Source organism: Calonectris borealis, chromosome 4 (genome assembly GCF_964195595.1).
Source record: "Calonectris borealis chromosome 4, bCalBor7.hap1.2, whole genome shotgun sequence".
Lineage (NCBI taxonomy): Eukaryota > Metazoa > Chordata > Aves > Procellariiformes > Procellariidae > Calonectris > Calonectris borealis.
Window position 1 is genome coordinate 82,088,161 of NC_134315.1, and position 21,437 is coordinate 82,109,597.

Sequence of the window (21,437 nt, forward strand, 5' to 3'; positions counted from 1 at the left end):
CCATTACTCGCTTCTGACTTCTTTGAAGTGATGTGAATACTCAGAAGTTTACTTCAGTAGTGACACAAATAAAAAATTCTAAGACAAAGGATGAATAAAAATAGGTTTGCTGAGTCACAAATTTCGATGTATTAAAAAAGAGTCTGATCTTCGCTTTTAATGCTAAATAATAAAGAAATATTGCCACAGAGCAGAGAAAATAATTATAACAGAAAGAGTAATTAAAAATTTTTTATCTCGGTACCTCAGTCGTCCTATTCACCATCATCTGATGCAGCATGGTTTGGGAAAAAGAGGAACAATATTAAAAGACTGGCCGCAAAACGAAGAACTATGTTGCTTTTTGAAATGAGTTATGCTGTTAATAATGGGAAAAGCCATTCAAGCATGCATTAACTTTAAATACAACCCATGTTCCCATGGGCAATAAACCAGTATCCTATTTAATAGGGAAGCAGTGATTCTGCTTCCATTCCAGTGTCTTCTGGTTTACAAATAATGACAGAAAGCTCGTTACCAAAGAAATAGGACATACAACTAAAAAGCAGAAAAATGGGTAGTTTGTAATTACTGTGTAGCTAAACACTGCAAAAGTAGGTACGTTACTGGTGATACTGGTCGAGCAACTTGTCTTTCCCCACGGAAGAAACTACCTTTAACCGTTAAGACGAAGGAAGTAAAGTTTGTTGCCCGTCGGCACTCAGCCGCGTGACTACCCTGTTACCTCTACGGCAGCGTTGGCGTTACCTTGGACTGCACGTCGGCATTATGGTCGTTCTGCAGCAGGAGCGCCGCCGATTTGGTGTCGTCTTTTCTAGCGGCGATATGCAGAGCCGGTAATCTCACTTTTCCCTTGGTGTCATTTTCCAGGAGGATGGCCACCGCCTGGTTGTGTCCTTGTTGCAGTGCAACAGCTAGAGGAGTGAAACCGTCCTGGCGGAGAAGAAAAGAAGGTGTGCTCGGTAAGCTGAAGGACGCAGAGCTTCAGCGATCTGCGCAGCGCTGTTCACACATAGAAATTTGGTAAGCGCGTTACCAGCTGTTTTCTACCCCTGCAATACCGTCTCCAGTGAAAGGACATCGGAGGCGCGGCATTTTAACCCAGATATGACGTCAAACACGTCAGAAGCACACTTTTTTCACTCCAAAGGAGTCTTTTTTGAAGTCAAGTACAAGCAAAGGATCCTTCTACAGTATCTCCCTTAATTACTTCTCATCTTAAAATGGGCCAGAGAGCATATTTTTAGCAATATTTTGGTACGGATTAGTGAGCACTGAACAAAGCAGTTGCGAAAAACATGCAGGGAACTTGTTTCTGAATATCTCGCATCTCTGCAAAAAGAAAGCATATCTTCAGATGCATTTGCTGCTGTTTCCCATTCTAAGTTACGCACGGACTATGACTCAAGGAAGCCGGATCACGTTTAGGAATTTATTCTAACCTGAAGCAGGAAAACATTAGATTATTTGTACTTTTTGGAAAAATAAAGTCAGAAAAATCTCTCTGCTTTTCATTCATAGTTTTAACTTTGTTTTAAAATTGCTTTCAAATTGTTTTGCTCCTCCACACATGCCCCGGATTGCCAATGCTTTAAAATGTGTCACAGGATGGCAACTTGCTGACTCAGCCAAAGTACTGCCTGCTCCCATCCCTTCTATTCTGAGTGTAAAACTGAACCTAGCCCAAGTCTTGCACGCTGCCCAAGCGCATACGGGCTGTAGCCGCGTGCTAGACCAGAGGGCAGCTGAACCGCAAGGAACAGAGCAGCTCTTTAACTGAGTCTGAGACCGAGGCACGGTGAAGAGCAACGAAAGAAAAGGGAAGGGAATAAAACAAGGTCTTCTATGCCTAGGTCGGAAGGAACAACTGAAGAGTTGATTATACCCAGAAAACGAGAAAACTGATTTAGATGCATTGTAAAAGGCATAGGAACGAGACAGAATTGATTTGGAATAGGAATATGGAAAGATGATAAAATAATAAAGGACAAGTTCGGAAGGAATGAGAGCTAACACATGCTGAAAGAAACATCTGAAGAATTGCCAAAGCAATGTTTCCCCTTAGTAATCTAGTAACATCCACTCCCTTTTGCGTAGAACTGTGGGTAGGTGCGTTGTAACAGCGATACTACTATGGTTTCTTTCTGTAATAGAGATTAAATTCTGTACGGTGAATTAAAAAAGGGTGAACAGCTGACGAAACAGCTGAACTGTAAAGATAATTCTGAGATTGGGGCTACATTAGGTGTTGAAATGGCTTAATGCAGTTGCCTTTCCCCTCTGGGAACATGAGAACAAATCCTGGATTAGAGGCCCTGTGAAACTGAGCTCATCCTTGCTCTCATTTTGTATATATACGTATATAAGCGTTAGAGGAAGTATATCCAAAGACAGTGCAAGTTTCAAAGCTTCAAGGACAAGATCATCCATTCGATTTGCACCACTTTACCTTCCATTCTTCTCTAAAAGGACACGACTCTCTCTGCATTCCCCCTCCTATTGCTTCTGGAAAGCATGGCTGACCGGAGCTCGGAGAAAGCATTTCATTTCATTTCCCCACCTCCCCGCAGGAGGCCAGCCAACCTTTGGTGCCAAACAGAAGGTCCTTCTCCACGTATTTTGGTGGCTGCCATCCCACCTTATTTAATGCACCATTCCTTCGCTCTGTTCACCAGACTAACTGGGCACGTGTGAAAGCAGACAGTGGCTCAGGCCACCCTTCAGCAACGCTCGAATCACCGAAACCATCACCCCAGCAAAACCTGAACCCAAAACTTTTCTAGTTAAGCGATAAGGGGGTAGACAGCCTTCACTTTCCAAGCTACAAAAGCGAGAACCGACCTGATGGCAGAAGACAGACCCGGACTCGGGTTCAGAGTGGGGAGCATTTGATTTTTTTTTCTCCCGCTGCCTTTTTTTTTTTCCAAAAAAAAAAAACAACCAGACTATACTGTGAGTTCCAGCGATACCTGGATGTCTGTGTTCAAGCAGAGGCCGCGTTAATTATAACCGTCTCGGCCTCACAGTTCCTGTAAACTAACGAACGAACTTCCAGTGCAGCCGATGGCCACAGCCAGTGCAAGTGACTGGGAGGAAGGCTGCGGGCAGGTGGCTGCGGGCTGTAGCCATGCCGGGCTCCGGGAGAGCCACCGAGCCACTCGGCTCCCTCACAAGGACCGTGTTTCTGCCACGTTGCCTGGCAATCACACGGGATTTCATATTTTAGAAAGCTGCCATGTAACGCGATCGCCATGCACGCAGGCCACGAGAGGATTATTTTCGGAGCTGTCATCAAGTGGTACAGTATCCATTGAGGGAAGGGACAGTAAGGCAGCTGTTAACGCCACCAGTTCGGTTTAAAGGAAAGGAGAGCGAGCGTAACTGCACCGTCATTTCAAATCCACCCGTCTGCGAAGGCAATCCGGAATGGGCGAGTTTCTGTACAGACTAGGGAAAAGTAATAAATGGGAGCACGAGCTCTGACAGGAGAGGAACTTTCCTTACTCCTTCACACGGCACATCCACAGCCATCGAACAAACACGAAGGCAACACGCTTTGCGGCACAGAGCCTGTTCGCTCGTCCCTGGGCTGGGAATAAAAGAACATTCGGGGGAAAGTCCTCCTGACCTAGGAGTTTTCCCCATTGCCCTCAAACCCTCTCGTGTGCAGAAGGACGTTCTTATGATTCAGTTCCTCTCAAGATGGAGACTTGTCTCTCTTACTTTGGCGTCTGCCCAGCTTGCGCTGAAGTTCCTGCAGGTTTGCAGCACTGCAGTTAAATCCAGAACCTAGCAATTCATACCATCCTTCTGCGTATTTAGACCCACGTGGTCCGGCAGTAGAAATAAAGTGTCCAGGGAGAAAACAACACATTGCCTGCTGAGCTCATTGAGGTGATCCCTGTTAGCCATCTGATTTCCAATTTACGCTAATCACAGACAACAACCAATACTCATAGGTTACACAAAGTCGCAGACAAGCCTCTGAATCGGAGGAACTTAGCTGGTCAAGGAGGTCCAGCTGCCATCGCCCCTCACCTGGGGGAACAGGAGCAGGAGGTTGGAGTGAGTGACCTCCTGAGGCCCCTTTCTACCTGAATGAACCAGCGCCGCGGAGAGCCTGCTCCCCCCATCACTTCTGGGCACGCGCTTGCCTGGTTCTCACTCTTTCTCTCGAGGCAGAAGATATTCTGAACTCATCTAAAACCTCAAGACCCAATCGAAAAGGAAGCTTGTCAACAACTAACTGTTGATACTAATTGGTTTTATACCATCTTACGCTATACACAGAGACCCTTCTGGACACAGTCCTCATAGTCCTAATTATGGTATTCGCATTACGTTCCACGCACTTTTCAGCTGGCTGAGGAAGAAGTTGAAGCAAGCCTCCAAACTACCTTCCCCAGAAGACCCCTTATACAGCCAAGCGTGGCAGATACATGCTATAATAATCTATTCACCGATTTTTTGCCCAGATCTTACAGTGCAAATGAAAAAGCAGCACAAAGATAGCCCAGTTGCTCAGGTGATGGCACTCCTCGATGTTTGAGTTCGCCAGGGCTTTGTCAGAGACGTAAACCTGTTCAAATGAAACGCTGTACCATTTAGCCTATGATCGATCTACTATTCACTCCGTTCCCCTAACAATACCACCTTGGCCCCCTGTAATTTCTACAGCCCTAGGGACCTCTCTTCAAAGCCTATTCCATTTTGCAGAAAATTCTCCAGCCAGCTGATAGGAGAAATGGGCACAAACTGACGGTGAAAATCCTGGGCTCACTCAAGTCAGTGGAAATTTTGCTGTCAAATGAATCGGGCTGGATTTCATCCCTTGATTTTTCACCACTTCCAGAACACCTTCACCACTTCCCTTGTCTTCTGTGCGTGTAGAACAAAAAGGATAAGATTCATAAATACACCTCATTGAAATGAGAGCGTGAAAGTTCTCAAAATACTCCGTCTGAAAAATCTTCTGACTTTAAGGGATCTGAATAGAAAGGCAAAGGAAAATAAGAGCGTGTGTGAAAAAAAGAACAATATACCTCACCTCGGTAGCTGTGCTTTGGTTGGCTCCATTCTCCAGGAGATATTTCACCACTTCAATGTGGTTCTCTTGAGCTGCCATATATAAAGGAGTAAAGCCATTCTAGGAAGAACACACGAGAAAATATTATAACGAAGAAATGGAATATACCAGCAATAACGAACCCCAAATAAATATATGGCTAAAAATACATTTGTCCTTTTTTTTAACTGAAATGTTTTAAGTATGTAAGTGGAACAACTTTATATTTTTTAACTTAATACGGTAACGTTTAATACCATTTCAACCCGCAAAACTCCACATGCTTTCATACTCATTTTCTTTTGACACATGTTTTAGGGAAGCAACGGACGCACTAATTATTAATACAGCTATTACCCTGCTGACAATGCTCAGGGACTATAAAGCTGGCAATGAAGTTTTATGAAAGCTGACAGGAAAGCAAGAGTTTCCTCCATTTATTACATTAACTTAACCAAAGACATCATCCCCTGGAGACCATAAAGTCCGTACCTCATGACAAGCTGAGTAGAGATGACAAAGGCTTAACACACTACATTAAATTTTGTAACACATAAAACATTGCAAATCATCAAACATAAAGGAACTCAACCTTGCAAAGTAACAACTGCATTTCTGACCGTACGGTATGTTCATCTATCATTTAATTATAAACATTCATGAAAATGTCCTAGAGTCCTTAAAAGAATCTGCTCTGGATAATACAGTAATTTTAAAAAATTCTTCTAAATTAATCAAACTACAGGCAAACTCGTTAGAAACATAAGGCCTTTCTTCCCATTAGAATACTCCAATGCAAACAATTTTAATTAATTAGCTACAAAAACCTTATGAAAGCAAGGTATGGAAGTGAGCTGTCTGCCTGATTAATAACTTTCTTTGAAGAGTTTTTAAGATTGTTAAAAAGGCCTTAGAAAATTCTTTAATATTCTGTAGATTACCATGTCACCTATAATCACCATAATCACCTATATTTCTGAAAACATTCTTCTCTCTTGGTATGGCATTTTTAGCTAGGACATAAACCATAAACCAGACTTCAAACATACAATTTTTTTTTTTAATCTTGCGTGCTGTCACACTGAATGATAAGCTTGCACATTTACACAAGCGGTCAGAATTAGTGCAAATACTGCGATAACTAAGAACATTGATTTCGGAAAAGCCAATATTATTCTTTCTGGCCAACTTGCTGCGGAAACATTCAAACATTCCAGTAATTTCCTAATGAAATGAAATCTCATTTTTCAGTCACTAGATAATACAGTTGATAGTAGAACTGATGTCTTTACAGCCCCCCTCTGCACTTATAAATGTAAATGATTGCTCAGACAATAAATGTGATTTATGTTGTGTATGTCATATGATGTATGTCATATATGTTGAGGTAGGTCTTTTAATACTGCTTTGCATAACATTCTGGCACTTCCATCAACAATCTTGAGACATATAATTAAAAAATGGCACCCAGAGAACAGTTAACAGCAGTTCAATGCCAAAACCGTGGGCTGTATTTTGAGTGGCTTTGCACCGGGGGCTGTCTTTGGCAGGTATTACCCAATCCTCCCAGTAACGACTCGAAGGATGGAATAGAGTGCTCTTACTGCAGTTACAGACAGCAGGAACAAGGTGGTCTGCAAGTACACCGCACAACAGGATCATCATTTGAAAGGTTCCTGTCACCCTGGAGAAAAGAGCTGGAAACGTAGTTTCGAAAGGACAAATACAAGTTTCTCCACTAGTGCAGGAAAAACAAACTCTGCAAACAGGGAATGACGAGTTAGGGAAGAATTCTGCAGAAAAGGACCTGAAGGTCACAGCGGTCTACCAGAGGGCCACTGGTCAATGAGCTCATTCTGCTGTAATAAAGACAATCGGTGCACTGGTGTAAAAATACACCTCCCCAGGGAAGCTGTTTTTCTTTGAGAAAAACCTAGTAATTGGTGGTGTTCTGTCTGGAAAGGGAAAACTGAAGAAAAACAAGATAACAGACTAAAACAAATAGAAAAAGCGCGTAATTTATCAAGGTTGCTGGCGGGAAAATTCAGGTTAGACATCAAGAGAAGCCTCTTAACAGTGAGGTCAGTCTGTGTTGCATTTTGACGGGCAGCTTCCCTCCTCCCAAATCACTGCCAAAACCAGGCAGCAAACTGGAAGCACCAACTAGGAGGGAGGTAAGAGATCCCATCACAGCGTAAAACGAAGGAACGCTGTTCAGCGCGTCATTAGGAGGCGCGGAAGGGCAGGGGATTGCCAGGCCGAGGGACTGAGCTGCAGGGGGAATTACGAGCAGATTGGTTTCTTTTCGATTGCACTTGTACTGAATAGCACAGAGAAAACTGCGGGTAACCGAGTTTTCCTTCCCACGCCGGAAAACAACAAAATAGCAACCTATTAGGTATAACTAATAGTCATTTTCATCAGTATTTTAATATTAAAGTCTAATGTAGCAGTTTTTAAATGGTAATACGTGCCACATGTAAAACCCTTCTAGCACTGAATATTATATGGGTGACTACAAGGATCACACCCACTAATATAAATTTGGGAATACGAGAATTTTCAAGCCAGAGTAAATCAATTTGCTTAAAAGCTTTGAAGAATCTTTTTTTTTTTTTTTTTAATCAACTCAAGTCCCTAGTTCTGGAACAGGATTAGGACAATAAATCCTGGATTAGGAGACCATAAACAATACATATATGACTTCATGACCATTTCGTACCAAGAAGTATTAAATGCTTTTCCACACAGAGATCCAGAAGAGTGCCCATTATATCAAGGATATCCTCCTCACGTGGTATAATTGCACCTGAAACTACAGCAATCAGGGGTAAGGGAATTCTTGCACATAAAATCAGAGCCTTTTTTTTTTTCCAAGCTTTATTTATAGCTTAAAACTGTTGTATATATTTTTCTTAAAATCTGGCTTATTTTGGAAATTGCAACAGCATGCCAAGGTCTATATGCAAAACTGCCCATACCAGACACACTGAAAAAACATCCCCTGAATTTCTCCCCCCAGCGAGGTCAAGCCCGATTTTTTCTGCTGGCAGGGCGACGTCTGCTTTCTCAGTGAAGAACTGGTTTCGGAGCTAACTGCGGTGTTCCCGACCTCAACCCTTCTGGCTCTTGGCCGGAAAACGCCTATTTTAGGATTCCCAATATCACCGCGCTCCTGGGCAGAGCTCTGCCCAGGGGGGTTACCTGCTAGCCCTGCTGGAGCTCTTCCTTCTCCTTTGGCCACCGGACCCCGGGACTTCCATGCCTCCTCCCATCCTGCAGAGTTTCTATGATGTGTCTGTCTGTCTGTCTCCTATACAGCAAGTTTCTGCCTCTCTCGGCCAGTCCTACAGTTAAATGGAAATGCCCACAACAAAAGCGTACCCTCCCCTTCGCTGCCTTTACTTTTGGTAATCTAAGATCCCCTTCCCAGTTTCTCGTCTTTTGGTTTCAAAGAGCTATATGCCAATTCTTGGTTTCTCTGTTCTGCTTCTAGAGAGATTTCAAAGCTCAAGATCCCAGATCTCTGCAAATTGAAGAAAACATGTTTTCCCTAGACTTTTGTTTTACTACCCAAAGTGTCTTCTACTGAATCCACGACATTCTGGTTAACGATTCTCCATGGACGTACTGCAAAGGAGGCTGACCCCTCCTCCCCTTGTTTTAGCACGTGGAATGGGATACAGAGGGTTTATTGGGCCAGGGGTGGGGAATCTTTATTTCAATACATTTTTCTTCAGCTTATGATCCCATACTGTACAAACACAGTCCAGAATTAAAGTAAAAACACCGACTGCGGTGTATAAAAGTGACCTGGAAAAGGAGATATGCTCTTTATTTTGCTTTTTCTGAAAGCCCGGCTGTGTAATTATGTTACGTATTATGTTTAAACATACGTCAGTATGTTTAGATTTTGTGCATCATCTGAAAAATAGAAATTGATTTTGTAATGATATATAACATTCATTTTCAAACAATGATTTCATCAGAGTATTTGTAGTGAGGACAGAGTACTTGGATTTCATTATCCTTACAAATGTATATTGCAAGATGTTTACTGCTATCATATAAAGTTATAATGAGAAATTAACGCTAAACAAATAGAGTATATTTCATACTCCATTCTTGCTACTACATTCACTGATTTACTTCCTAATTTGAGAAAATGAGTAGCTCTCAATGATTCTTCAAGCTATTAATGCAAATTGGCAAGTCTATATATGACTCAGAATTCGAATCGTGAAATTTTGCCCAAGCCCTAATGAAGAACACAGTTTGGAGAAGCAGAGGGATTATTAGAGCATTTAGAAAACCAGACAAACAGTTACAGAGCTTGGTTGAGCTTTATTTTATGGCAGGCTTTCAAGGAACCGTACCCTTGCATGCAGTACCCAAAGATCAGAAGCACACATCTTCCAACTCTGATCAGTAGCCCGCGCCTTTGAATGACCAGCCTACCCATGCTTGCCCGTGACGATGGGGCCTTTAGTACTAGTCTATACCTATAGTATCTATATACCGGATATCCATATATATCTCTCTATAGTCATATTGATAAGGAAAAGAGAGAAAATAGAGATAATTATCTCTTCCCTCAGTTTGCCTCTTTTAAGATGACACCTGAGAGTTAGGAACATATCCGGTGATTAAATAGCTAACGTAAACCTAGATGAACATATCGATTTTATTTTAAGGGCCTCCAGAACTGTTTAAGACTCTATTAGAAGATCACTGAGATTACCAGGGAAGACAAGACAACTGACTTCTAATGCAATTGTCTACATACAGCAAATGCTCATTGCTACTTACTCTTCAGGATGTAATTACCAGTCAGAAGGTCAACACAATCAGCGGATTGCCTGACCCAGACCGGTTGCCTCCTCTGCCTCTCCATCCCACTGCACAGGTTTTTGGTTTGGCGTTTTGGTAGCCTTCTCCCCCCAGTTTTGCCCACATAAAAACTCAGTTTTCTTTGGGTCACTCTAGAGTTTCCTTCATAGGACCCGGCCCTTAACATAACCTAAGAGAAGCCTTTGTGAAATTGCTCTACCTTCCTCCTAGTGCCTCCTTGTCTTTCTGCTCGTTAGACTTTAAGCCAGCCCCAAAAAGGAACAGATATTGGCACAAAGGATGAGATAAGAATGAGACAAGGGTGAGACAAACTCAGATTACTCATGAAACAGCTCACACAGATTATAAAATCTTCTGATTTATGGGCATGTGTTAATATATCATTTTATGAAGTAAGATCGTGATCATTTCTGAGGCTTTTAAGTTTCAGGATTTTAACTGATTCAGGATTTTTTCTACTCTTCAGAATATTGCTCAACTTCAACAAGAATACTAAGTTCCTGATTTAAATCTTCATTCAGCGACAGACAATTCATCTCCCTGTTTTCCCCATTTTTCCAGATATTAGCCTAAACCAGTGACATCTACATCTCACCTTAACAATTAAAAGAAGGTAACGCTACTTTCACTCGCTGTTTCCCTTTATCTCAGTCTCCAGTAATCTCCACAGGAGAGGAAATAACCACTCCAGCAAAGGCTATTCTCTCTCAAATAAGAGAACGTTATGCAGGGAAGGAAAAGGACCAGGGGCAATGGGCACAAACTGAAACACAGGAGGGTCCCTCAGAACATCAGGGAACACTTTTATTACTGTGAGGCACACATTGCCGAAAGAGGCTGTGGAGTCTCCATCCTCGGAGATGTCCAAAAGCCATCTGGACGTGGTCCTGGGCAGCCTGCTTGAGCAAGGGCGTTGGAGATAACGACCTCCAGAGGTGCCTTCCAACCTCAGGCATTCTGTGATTCCGTGAAAAATCCTCTAACAATCCAAGCAATTAATTAATTTTAATCAATGAAATATGAGAGTTACAAATAAATGCAACACTGCGAGCTAAATTAAGAACACGCGTCTTGATTGAAGCCACAATATCACAGTCCTGGGAACTTTGTTGTGCATTATGCCCAGGGCATTATTTTCAACCAGTCTAAAAATAAACTCTTCATAAGAGGATTGTATCTTAGCAGGAAAGATTCTCTGCCTAAAAGGGTGAATTAAGGATGGATCAAGGTACCTACTTTAACTTTTAAAAGTCTCTTTTCTTTTTTTGGTTAGCTTACATCAAAATCCGGAAGTTTTATCTAGCAGTAACTTTACCAATTATTCACATTCCTCTTTCTTTTCCATTAAAACACATTTTCCATAAATCAAACATATAATCCATATTCTTTTTCAAGGAAAAAAAATCTCAGAAATATTTGGACTACTACAAATATTTGGACTACTACAGCAAATATGCAATTGTCAGATTTGTGAAGATATGCTAAAGGGAAATTCACAGCATTTCATTTTAAGTTGCCAAATCTAAGGTGCCTAAAGAGTCTCATTTTGCCATTCAGTCAAGGGGAAGTGGGCTACTCCAAAGAAAGATCGAGAATATTCGAATCAAGAGCCCATCTTTCTCAACTGACAGGCATGAAATCGAGAACGCAAAGGTGGATAGGAGGAAACTACCCTTTATTACATCTATGACTAAAGAGGTTTAGAAATAACATGTTTACTAACAGAGCTGGAACTCTAAATATTGATTAACTGCTTAATACTATATACATTAAAAAAACATTTCCGTGGGTTTTGGTTTTGTTTTTTTTTTTAGTAAACAACTGTATTTGAACTGATGTATTTTAGCAGGCTTTCACAAGTTGAAAACAACTAAAACTCCTGGAAAACTACTGCACTTTTTTCTCCAACGAGCCTGTAGTGCCTACCAAGCATTCAGATCAATGCTGCCGAGGTGTGACACGTACTACCTGAATACTGCTTGATTTTGTCTTTAAGTGCTTTATCATAAGAAGATCTATTTGTGTAAAATGTACCATTGCAATACTCAGCAGACAGTTCGATATCCGCCTGCATGTTCTCCTCGGGACCCTAGCAGGGAGTTTGGTTCTACTTCAACCGTAAGGAGAAGCGCTGAACCCACACCAGTGCAAAAACCAGATTATGCCTTTGAGAAACATAATTCAAGATTCTTTCCTTTTTCTGAGAGAAGTGTTTTGCTCCGGCTTCACATCTGGCTCAACCTTGAGAGACTGAGGAAGAAGGTGCACTCTTTTCCCCTCCTGTCCTCCTGCCCTCTGACCGCACTGTTGGGATGCTGACAGCACCTTCAGGGAGGGGATTTTTGTTTTGTCCTATATCCACATTACGAGAGAGATGCAGTGAAAACATCTTTTGGATACATCATCAACCAGCTAAACTAAAGACTGTGGATTTCTGGTATTGATGAAAGCACCTTATGTTTTCTGACCAGATTCTTCTCTCCATGTTTCAAAACGAGCAGCACGCTAGCATACGTTCATTTTCCAGGGGTATCATCTCCCTTTGTAACAGAGCTGGAAAGTGCTAGTAAAAAGGACGACCCACAAATTAGATGTAAGCATTTGTGAGCATAGAATTATTCGATGTACAGCGGCACATCCGTAAGGGCACGGGAGAGCTACTGGATTCTGCCCTACTGTAGAAACCCCACCCAGTGTTAGCTAACCAGTTAGGTGACAATGCTTACGTTCCTTACACACAGCAGATGCTGAAGCCCGCAGGGTCCCATAGACTGTAAAGATTAAAGCTGAGAAAAGCATTTAGGAAAAAGGCCGGAATTACTGGATTTAGGGAGGCCGGTGATTCTGCTTTATTGGGCCAAACGGTTAAACAAACAAACCAATGAAAGAGTATTTACTGGTTTGAGATGACAGATCATAAAATTGATTTGTAATAAATAAATTAAAAAAATGTCATGACACAGAAGCCTACAGTGAAAATAGTACCACCCCTTCAGCTGTCTCACTAATTCCCTGGTAATATAAATAGTGTTTTCCACTCCATACTTACACCACTGCAATAATTACAAAGCCTATGGATAAACGATGCTGTCTGGGTTTGTGATGAGCTTGGTAAGTTCATTCATGAGAGATCACACCGAACTCCGACTGTAGCACTATGTATATGACACCTGTTGCTCCCCGGTACAAGAACCCCTCTCTTGGAAAGTCTGTTTTACCAGAAGTCACTTCCTAGCTCAGACGCCAAATTTAAAGAGTGCAAACGTTCTATTTTAGCAGCTTCAAATATCACGATTTTCTCCCCAAGAACAGCAAAGCACCAGCAGAGCCTGCAACGCAGCCAGGCAGAAATGAAGATGTTCTGTGCCTCGGAAATGTCATTTTTACAACGAGGGAACCTGTAATAGAAACTGAGCTGATGGAGAGTAATGGGAAGAGAATAGATTAGTCATGCACAAGAAAACATAACCTTGATACTGGGCACGGGCTAGGGCCCCAAAGCTTAGCCAGGGCAGAGCCTCGCGTTTGAATTCCGGGCAGCCATCCAAAACAGCATTTGGGGGTTGCCTTCCAAAGATGGTGAAGGAAAAGCAGTACCGAAAACAATTTGGTTTATGTATTATGGTTGAGGGCTGGAAGACAGACAATATTGCACTAAAATTATAAATGAAATGTTTGTATTGATTTGGTTGTGACTCAGTTATCTCTATGCTCCCATAAATATAAGCGGATAACATTCCCACTGCCTGGTTCTTATCGGCGCAGGCTGCGTCATTACAGCAGGGGTGAAACGTGGCACGGTCTGGTGAGCCCCTACCCTGCCAGCTGCTACGTGGGTTTCCTGCAGGCTCCTAAAGTTTATGCATTTTAAAAATAAATATTAGAGGCCGTGTCTCACATTATTAGCTGATAAAAACCCACTGTTTGTTCAAATTAGAATCTTTCAACCTGGACCACTGGTCCCTTATAGCACTTTACCAGAGACTGCAAGTTAACACCACAGACTAAGACCAAGTTGTAAATATTTTCAGTTTGTTTCAGTTTGAGATCCTGACACATTCAAGTTATTTTATGGCTGCAGCTGGGATCCCGGAGACAGACATCAAACTGGCTCAGTACTCTCCTTTGGTCTTTAAGAGCTCCTGATCCTTAGAGCAGCTTTGGAGAGACAGCCAACCAGTCCCAAACCTCCACACCACCACGCTGCTGCTTCTGCAGGTGACACCATAAACCGGGCATCCTCACGGGGTTATTTTTCCTTTAACTGTATGAATTATTTGGGGAAACGAGGAAGTCCCACATGAATGGGCCGATATTAACAATCACCATCTCACGTTCCCACCCTGCAATTCTGTGCCAACCTGTAAGCACGGCTTCAGCCTCGCGTGCCCAGGCATCCCGCTCAACTCCGCTTCCGTGCTTGCCCGAGATCGTTCTTCAAGATCAGGAATCAGGATTGTTTATCATTAACTGATAATCACTGGAAGAGACAGGCAGCTGCAACTTGGACCAGATTAAGGCAGGATGAATAAATATACCTGTTCTTTCATTGTTCTTAATGCATTACTTTTGTTTACAGCTCTCAAAATCCATATAATCCTCCAGAAGGCATTTCTTCCTTTTTTTTCCCCTCCAGTGAAGAGATAACGGACCTGATCCTTAATTACATTAGCCATGATGAACTGCAGCTAAGTGACTCCTCTTGATATAGAGCAACTAAAAATCCGCTCTCTAAATATACTGACATAAAAGCAGAAAGCCCAGTTGGTGGAATTAAAACCTTTTGTCATAATGGAGTAGCAAATACTCTGCAAAATATGCTCCATTCTGAAGGTAAGATTATCTTTACAAACCATGGGGAGAGCAATCTCTGGTAAAGCAAATCCTAGGGCGTCCCGAGAGAGCCAAGCTGATCGCTTCTCTCGGAATCACATAAATCCTCCCTTTGCTTTTGTGGTAACACTGAGTACAGACATTCCACAAGCTCTCCTACCGCTCATTTTTTGGGAAAGCATGTGGAGGTTGGAAATTTTGGGCCGCTCTAAGGATCGCTTCCATCTGATGAACAGTCCGGATAAGAATTCTCTCGCAGTCACGATCGCGTCTCCGATGTGTTGAAACAGGAAGCGCTAACCAGAATGGGGGCAAATTTAAACAAAAATATTTCTTGGCTCATGTGTTTGCAATGAGCTTAGAGAAGGACATAGAGGAAAGGAAACCAGAGGGCTTTTAAATAACAAGATCAGCTTGGGGGAGGACTGATTTATCTAATCCTTGCTTGCTGTATCTGGGTCACTTTAAATAATCTGATGATTAAAAGGGTAGCTCCTCCTTCGGTGAGGGCCCCTAGACGGAGCAGTGGTCAAAGCACAACCTTAGCGGCCTACGGGGAACATGTTCTGCTCCAAACTCCATTGCAGAAATTTGAAAATTTAAGAGAATCATTTCTTTCTTGGGTGACTCCCGGATATGATAGTTCCCTTACAGTTACTGAACAGGAGTGAATCACATTTTGTCTTTTACTTCGCAGCTCTTTGTACCTCAATCACTTGACATTTGTCCAATCACCTCATCCTAGGAGGTGCAACTCTTCGCACCAGCCTAACATTTTTTGGCTTTGTTGGGAATGGAGGAAGGTCAGGACGGATCCATTCCTTAAGGTATGCGTGGTCCGAACAGCTCAGCATCGTTGCTGCAGGGAACAGTCCACAGGTAGACTCAGTTATTATGATTATTGCAGTAGGGGTATCGTCACATTTGGCGGGCTAATATTCCAGTTATTAGACAGCTCTGATATACGTGAGTCAGATGATACACTCTGACTTTAAGAGAAAGCAATAAAGACAAACGGTAATTTATGAAAGGGAAGGGTTGGACCAACTAAATCTGGTGACGCTTCTTCCATCTGGGAAAAAAGATCAGAGATTGGCCTAAGAATTCCTAACATGTCACAGAAGTAGACACTCTTTGAGAGGAAGATTACAACTGTTCTAATGCACAAGCAACAACTGAGAACAGGTTTGGGGTAAAGAAGTGATCCAGCTGTGAAAGGAGGATACCGCTGGGCTCCGTGAAGGCGTGTGATGGGTGGGTGGGTGGGTGGGAGAGAATGGCCAATGCCACTTCCATGGTTCTGCGTAATGAAACATTTCTATGCCCCCCCAGGACTTTTTCCGAATTCCCCACTGCAATTCAGAAGTACCTAGAGGATCACCCACACATGTGAACACACATTGCAGAAGATCACATTATTCCATGGGATGACCTTGTTCTGCTCCGCAAGGAAATTTAATTAAAGCTCAAAGGAATAGCCTGGACCACCCCCAGGAGATCTGTTCCCCCTTTACATTATAGTTTGTACCATCCAGTCCCCAGACGAGATTTTATGTTATCAATGAGTGCAGCTTGGTCAGATGTACACGTGACCAAAAAAATCACTGTCAAATCAAGAAAAGAAATTGCAGAAATTGATTTTTTTACTTGATGACGCGTGTCTAGATCTGCTCACTGAACTATGAGCAGAGTCAACCAAGTGACGCTTTTATAGATACTCATTATATAAATATATTTTCTCCAGCAATACTTGTGGCAAAAGGCAATTCTAATTGAGCCAAACAATGCCACATTTGCCAAATTCGAGGTGGAGGGGTGCCAAAAAGGACCAGCAACTTCTAGATCTCTCTGGCCATTTCTGGGTTTGCCCTCATTTCAGCATTTGCCTGAAACGCACTCCAAGGAAGATGTCAGCTCTCAAATGATACGCACGCAGGTGAAAATGGAGTCATTCAATTAGTAATCACGGTGCAATTAGGCTTTGTATCAAAATAGAAATTGCTTTTTCTAAAAATAGCGGCGATGACGGATTAGCTCAAAAGGAACAGACTTTTTAAAAGAGGAAGATGAACAAAACAGCAGCTCTGAAGGCCAACGTGAAACTGAAGGGCAAAGCAATCTAATAGAAAAACAAAATCCATAAAATCTAAGTCCTGCATGCTTAACAGTCTCAGATAGCACAGATGGGGTTGGTAATCTCAGTGCTTACGATGTTTTTAATAGCATTTTCTGAGATAATTCTGTTATTTTGTTGTTGCAAGCAACTGGGAAATCAGTATGGTATTTCAGCTGTCACTGGTGGTAAGTTTTGATAAAGGCCAGAGTTTTTATGCAATTTGATGGAGAAAAGGAAAGGAAAAACAATAAATTGTACAAGCTGGAGCTGAGAATACTCTTTTATCCACCAGTTTATCATCAGTGAAGAAATTTTGACACTATGGCAAATTGTCATCACTGGAAATGAGAATGACCTTGACAGATACCGAGTTCTTTAAAGAGGAAGTTATGGAGCAACCTGAGTAACTTCACTGGCACTAAATACTACCAACAAATGGCATTTAGCAGGGGCCTAAAAAAAATAAAGTGTGAAATAACAGAGATACCAAGGAGAGGATGTAATATACCCTCAATACCAACAACTGTTCTTAAAAGATTTAAGAGCGACAATATAGCATCTATTTCTAAAAATGGAATTGAGAGAAAACGTAAGAAAGAGAAAACGGAACATTTCAGTCATAATTTCTCACTTTAGTCAAATTTACCTTTAATTTGTATTATTGTTCATTTCTGACTTTCTCAATTTAGCTCTTTCCTGATGTGATTTTTTTTCCTCTCCACCTTTTCATCAATGACACATTTCCTGTCAAAAAAACTTAATATTTGAGCATTCAAGCATATTCTGTTGAATCATTCCCTTTTCCTTTTTCTATATGACTTCATATTTTTCTTTTTTGACCATCTGTAGTTAGGTATCCTTGAGTCTTTCTTAATCTTTTATCACAAATCAAGTGTCTATTCTTCATTAATTTTGAAGTTTCTGGTTTTCTTCTCCTTTTTTTTTTTTCTTTATTTATTTTCTATGACATAGGTGATTCTTGAGCATGTCAATGCAATCTTGAGTAGAAAGGCAGCATTCATTATCCTCATTCCATTCACGGGGCATAAAGAAATTACTTTTTTATTTAATCTTCCAAGGGAAGCCTCTGGCAAATCAGTATTAGAACTAAATTCTTAGGAGTCTGCTCGGAGCCCTGACTAAAAAATAAAAATACATCCTTCCCACCCATCATATAGGCAACATCTGTTCATTCATATTCAAATTACTGGCTACAGGGGAACACGTGTGTGAACGCTCACAAATACCATTCAAAGTGCTGACCGCTATCAATCGATACTACCCAAGTGCATTCAACAGTTACCAAAAAGAAGGCAGATATAGTTCACGCGCCTCCCTCTCCGTTTACTGTCGGGCTCGCGGCAGTGCTGTGCCCAGGAAACCATAGGACAGAGCGGTCCCTACAAAGGGACACCTTCCACTGGGAGTGCCAAAAACCCACAGCCCCCCCCCAGCTGGATCACACTGCATTAAGGACTCGCCCTCCTGTTCAAATCAACGGGACTTGTTTAATTAAGACAACGTGGCACAAATCCAGGGCATATATATCACAGCAGTTTGAATTCATCCTGTCCGGAGGCAACCAGTGAGGGGTACCGGGGAAAAAACGTCCTCCATCAGATTCAGTCAATTAATTCAAGGAGCAAATGCCTGTTAACAGGTCTGTGCACATTACACAGAACATCCAGTGCTAACAATAAATGTGTTTAAAACTAGAGCAGTGTATAAAATAATACCTGTGAAAACAACTTCCAATTCTGGCAGGACTTTTTTTTATTTTTAAATTTAGAAAACTTCATTTCTTTTTCCAGCATAAGGAAAAGCCTTTATGAAGACTTTTTGAGGGATAATGCTTCACAAGAGTATCATTTTTACAATTATTTCTCTTACCATGCTCAAAATCCTAACATTAAAGACATTATTTTATCTTCTTATACACATGAAAAGGCTGATAAATGTATGAAGAAATCATCCAGTTAGGTCATTAGGAAAGGAGTTTGCTAAATTTTTGAGCAATGGAATTACAATATTTCTCATCTTTAACGGAAGTAGAGCATGGGGAGTAATTGATGATCAGTTGTCCTAAGAGCTCTTTAGCAGTCGCTTTGGGGCAAAAAGCATAATAACGAAAATATTTTAAAAAATCTTGGAGTCGGGCAGCTTAAAGATCTTTTCAATTTCTCTCTCTTGTCTCAAAATGTAATGAAGGTACAGACAAACCTATTCATTTTATAAACCTATTCATCCATCTCCTGCTCTCTGCTTACTTTACACTGTCCATTATAAGTTTGCAACATCAAACAGCAAAAAAACCTCCAGTTTCCCAGGTCTGGGCAAGCAAGATGTGGAGCTAGGCAGACTTCGGATGGACTCTAACAAATCCAAACCTTTTACAAACTTGTCTGCGTTCCTAATGATCAGGGAACGCGCTACAGAAGAGGATTGAGAAAAGCATCTCACGCAGGCCCAGCTACGCGTCCCAAAACTCTCTTCAACCAAGGTAGAATCATAGAATCATTAAGGTTGGAAAAGACCTCTAAGATCATCGAGTCCAACCAAGGGCAGCTCCTAGCTGCACTGTTAAATCAGATCACTCTTCTTGTTCTGCTCACGTATCCCAGCAAGATTGAGCTGAGGGCCATTATCTTGCCTACAGACAGCGAGTGCTAGGAAAGTTTAATTTGAAATTAATCTACCCCTGAAGCGTGACTTGTTTTTCTCATCATCTTAGCTTACACCATTCTGCAAAAGTGGCATTTGTGGTCATTGAATGACGCACTAGGACTCAATTTGAACACTGTTCATTAGCTCGATGATTTACTTTGAGAATCTCACACGCTGAGTAGATGTTTCAGAAGGATGCAGTTTCTTTATCATATATAGTCCTCATCTATACCATCTGTTCAGTTCTTCATAGCTACAGCCAGTTGCCATAGTTAAGGTAGCATTTACAAACATTAAATTATTTATTTGATAAATTGCTATTTATTCCTATTGCTAAAAGAGGAACACCTCTGCAACATCACCACGTTCTCTGGTACGTTTTGGAAAAGCAGACAAGCTTCATGCCGGTGGAAATAGCAGGGCTCTTTTTACAGTTTGCCAGCCAGGACAAAGTGAATTTCCCCTATTTAAATGTACGTTCCAAACTTTTGATTTAAATTCTTTCTGATCACATAAAGAATGAGTTCAGAAGCCTGGAATAAGTTATCTGCAAATTTTTAGCCAACAAATAACCATGAAAAGCAATTCTATAAATCAAGTCCCTAAGAAATTACCTTCTTCCTAACTGCTCACCAAATTCAACTCAAACATATGAAGTAATATTTCTACACTTTGAAAAATTTCTGAAACAATTTATTAAAGCACACTAGGAATTCCTAAAAGATTTCAATCAACAACGACAGTTCCCGTATCACACGGCGAGTATAAAATGACTTCAATTTGTTATTTACTTTTATTTTACTTACCATTGAATGCTACGCAAGCCTCCATTTGATTGATTTGTCAGGCTTGGATGTTTGGAATCACTGCCTAACATCTCAGATCTATCTTACAAAATTTCACCAAATAGCTTTTAGAAGAGAAAAGGGAAAATAGCACCATACCTGAGACTGTGCATTAATATTGGCTCCTTCCTTAACCAGAACCTTGACAACTTCAGCTTGTCCTGCTAAGGATGCAATGTGCAGGGCTGTATTCCCTTTCTGTTATAGGGAGGGAAAAAATGAAAGACATTACCCTTCTATAGGAATAATTTCAGCCAGCAGTTCTTTATAACATTCATTTTTTGAGTACACTTTTACCTTACAGTTCCATGATGTTCCATAAACACCACGGGGGATAGAACCAGTAGTTGCAGCCATGAAGATTTCTTGAGTCGTTGTGTAATATCCTAACATAACTTTTGAGTGAAATTACAGAAGGTGATTGGGGCATGGGACAAACTTCTAGGTAAAGTTTAGTATGGGCTAAGAGGTTTTTTCGTTTGGGTCCAGAGATCATGCCCTGTAGAAAGTAGCTGAAATCTAGGAGTCCTAAAACTCAGGCTGCGAATCACATGTAAAATGAGATTTCCCAGTACAAGACCCAAAAGGAAGATCTGACTGTTAAGTAACAGAAACCAACCTTTTGAACGCACCTTTTTTTCTCTTCTCTAATTGGCATAAAACTAAAATGCGTATTTTTGAAAGGTGTTAACTTTAAGTTAGGAGATGCACTGCCCAATAGAAATAATCTCTCACAAAACAGCAGCAGTGCAGCAGACCACTGCTTTTGTAAGAGCCTTGTATTTCTTCCAGGCCAATCTCTCATCCCAAGAGCAGTATTTAAACGGCTTTAATAAACAAACAAGGCTCATAAAACCAGAACAAAACCCCAAAGTCCTATCTCGAACCCGGTGGTTCTACCAACAGCTTCACTGAGGGTTGACTTAAAGATGTTTTTGAAGGAGGGAACTTCTGTTTTTCCATCAATGATGGAAATCACAAGTTCAGCAAGAAGCGCTCTGAGCTGAGGACCAAGCATTAACCTGGATGGAGATCCCGTGCATCAGAAATCGCAAAAAATAAG

At 41.4% G+C, this 21,437-nt stretch overlaps 1 protein-coding gene across 4 annotated transcripts in view; it reads right to left on the reverse strand.

The window, feature by feature from the left end:
* ANK2 (ankyrin 2) overlaps positions 1-21,437 on the reverse strand; it is a 347,335-nt gene that overhangs the window by 120,909 nt on the left and 204,989 nt on the right. For 3 of the 4 annotated variants that reach the window (XM_075150301.1, XM_075150298.1, XM_075150300.1), the window contains exons 5-7: positions 20,474-20,572; positions 5,048-5,146; positions 748-933 (exon numbers count right to left, since the gene is read on the reverse strand). In XM_075150301.1, the coding sequence (XP_075006402.1) occupies positions 748-933; positions 5,048-5,146; positions 20,474-20,572 (384 nt within the window). Of the gene's footprint in view, positions 1-244; positions 269-747; positions 934-5,047; positions 5,147-20,473; positions 20,573-21,437 lie in introns of all 4 variants that reach the window. The other variant, XM_075150302.1, reaches the window with a different exon arrangement.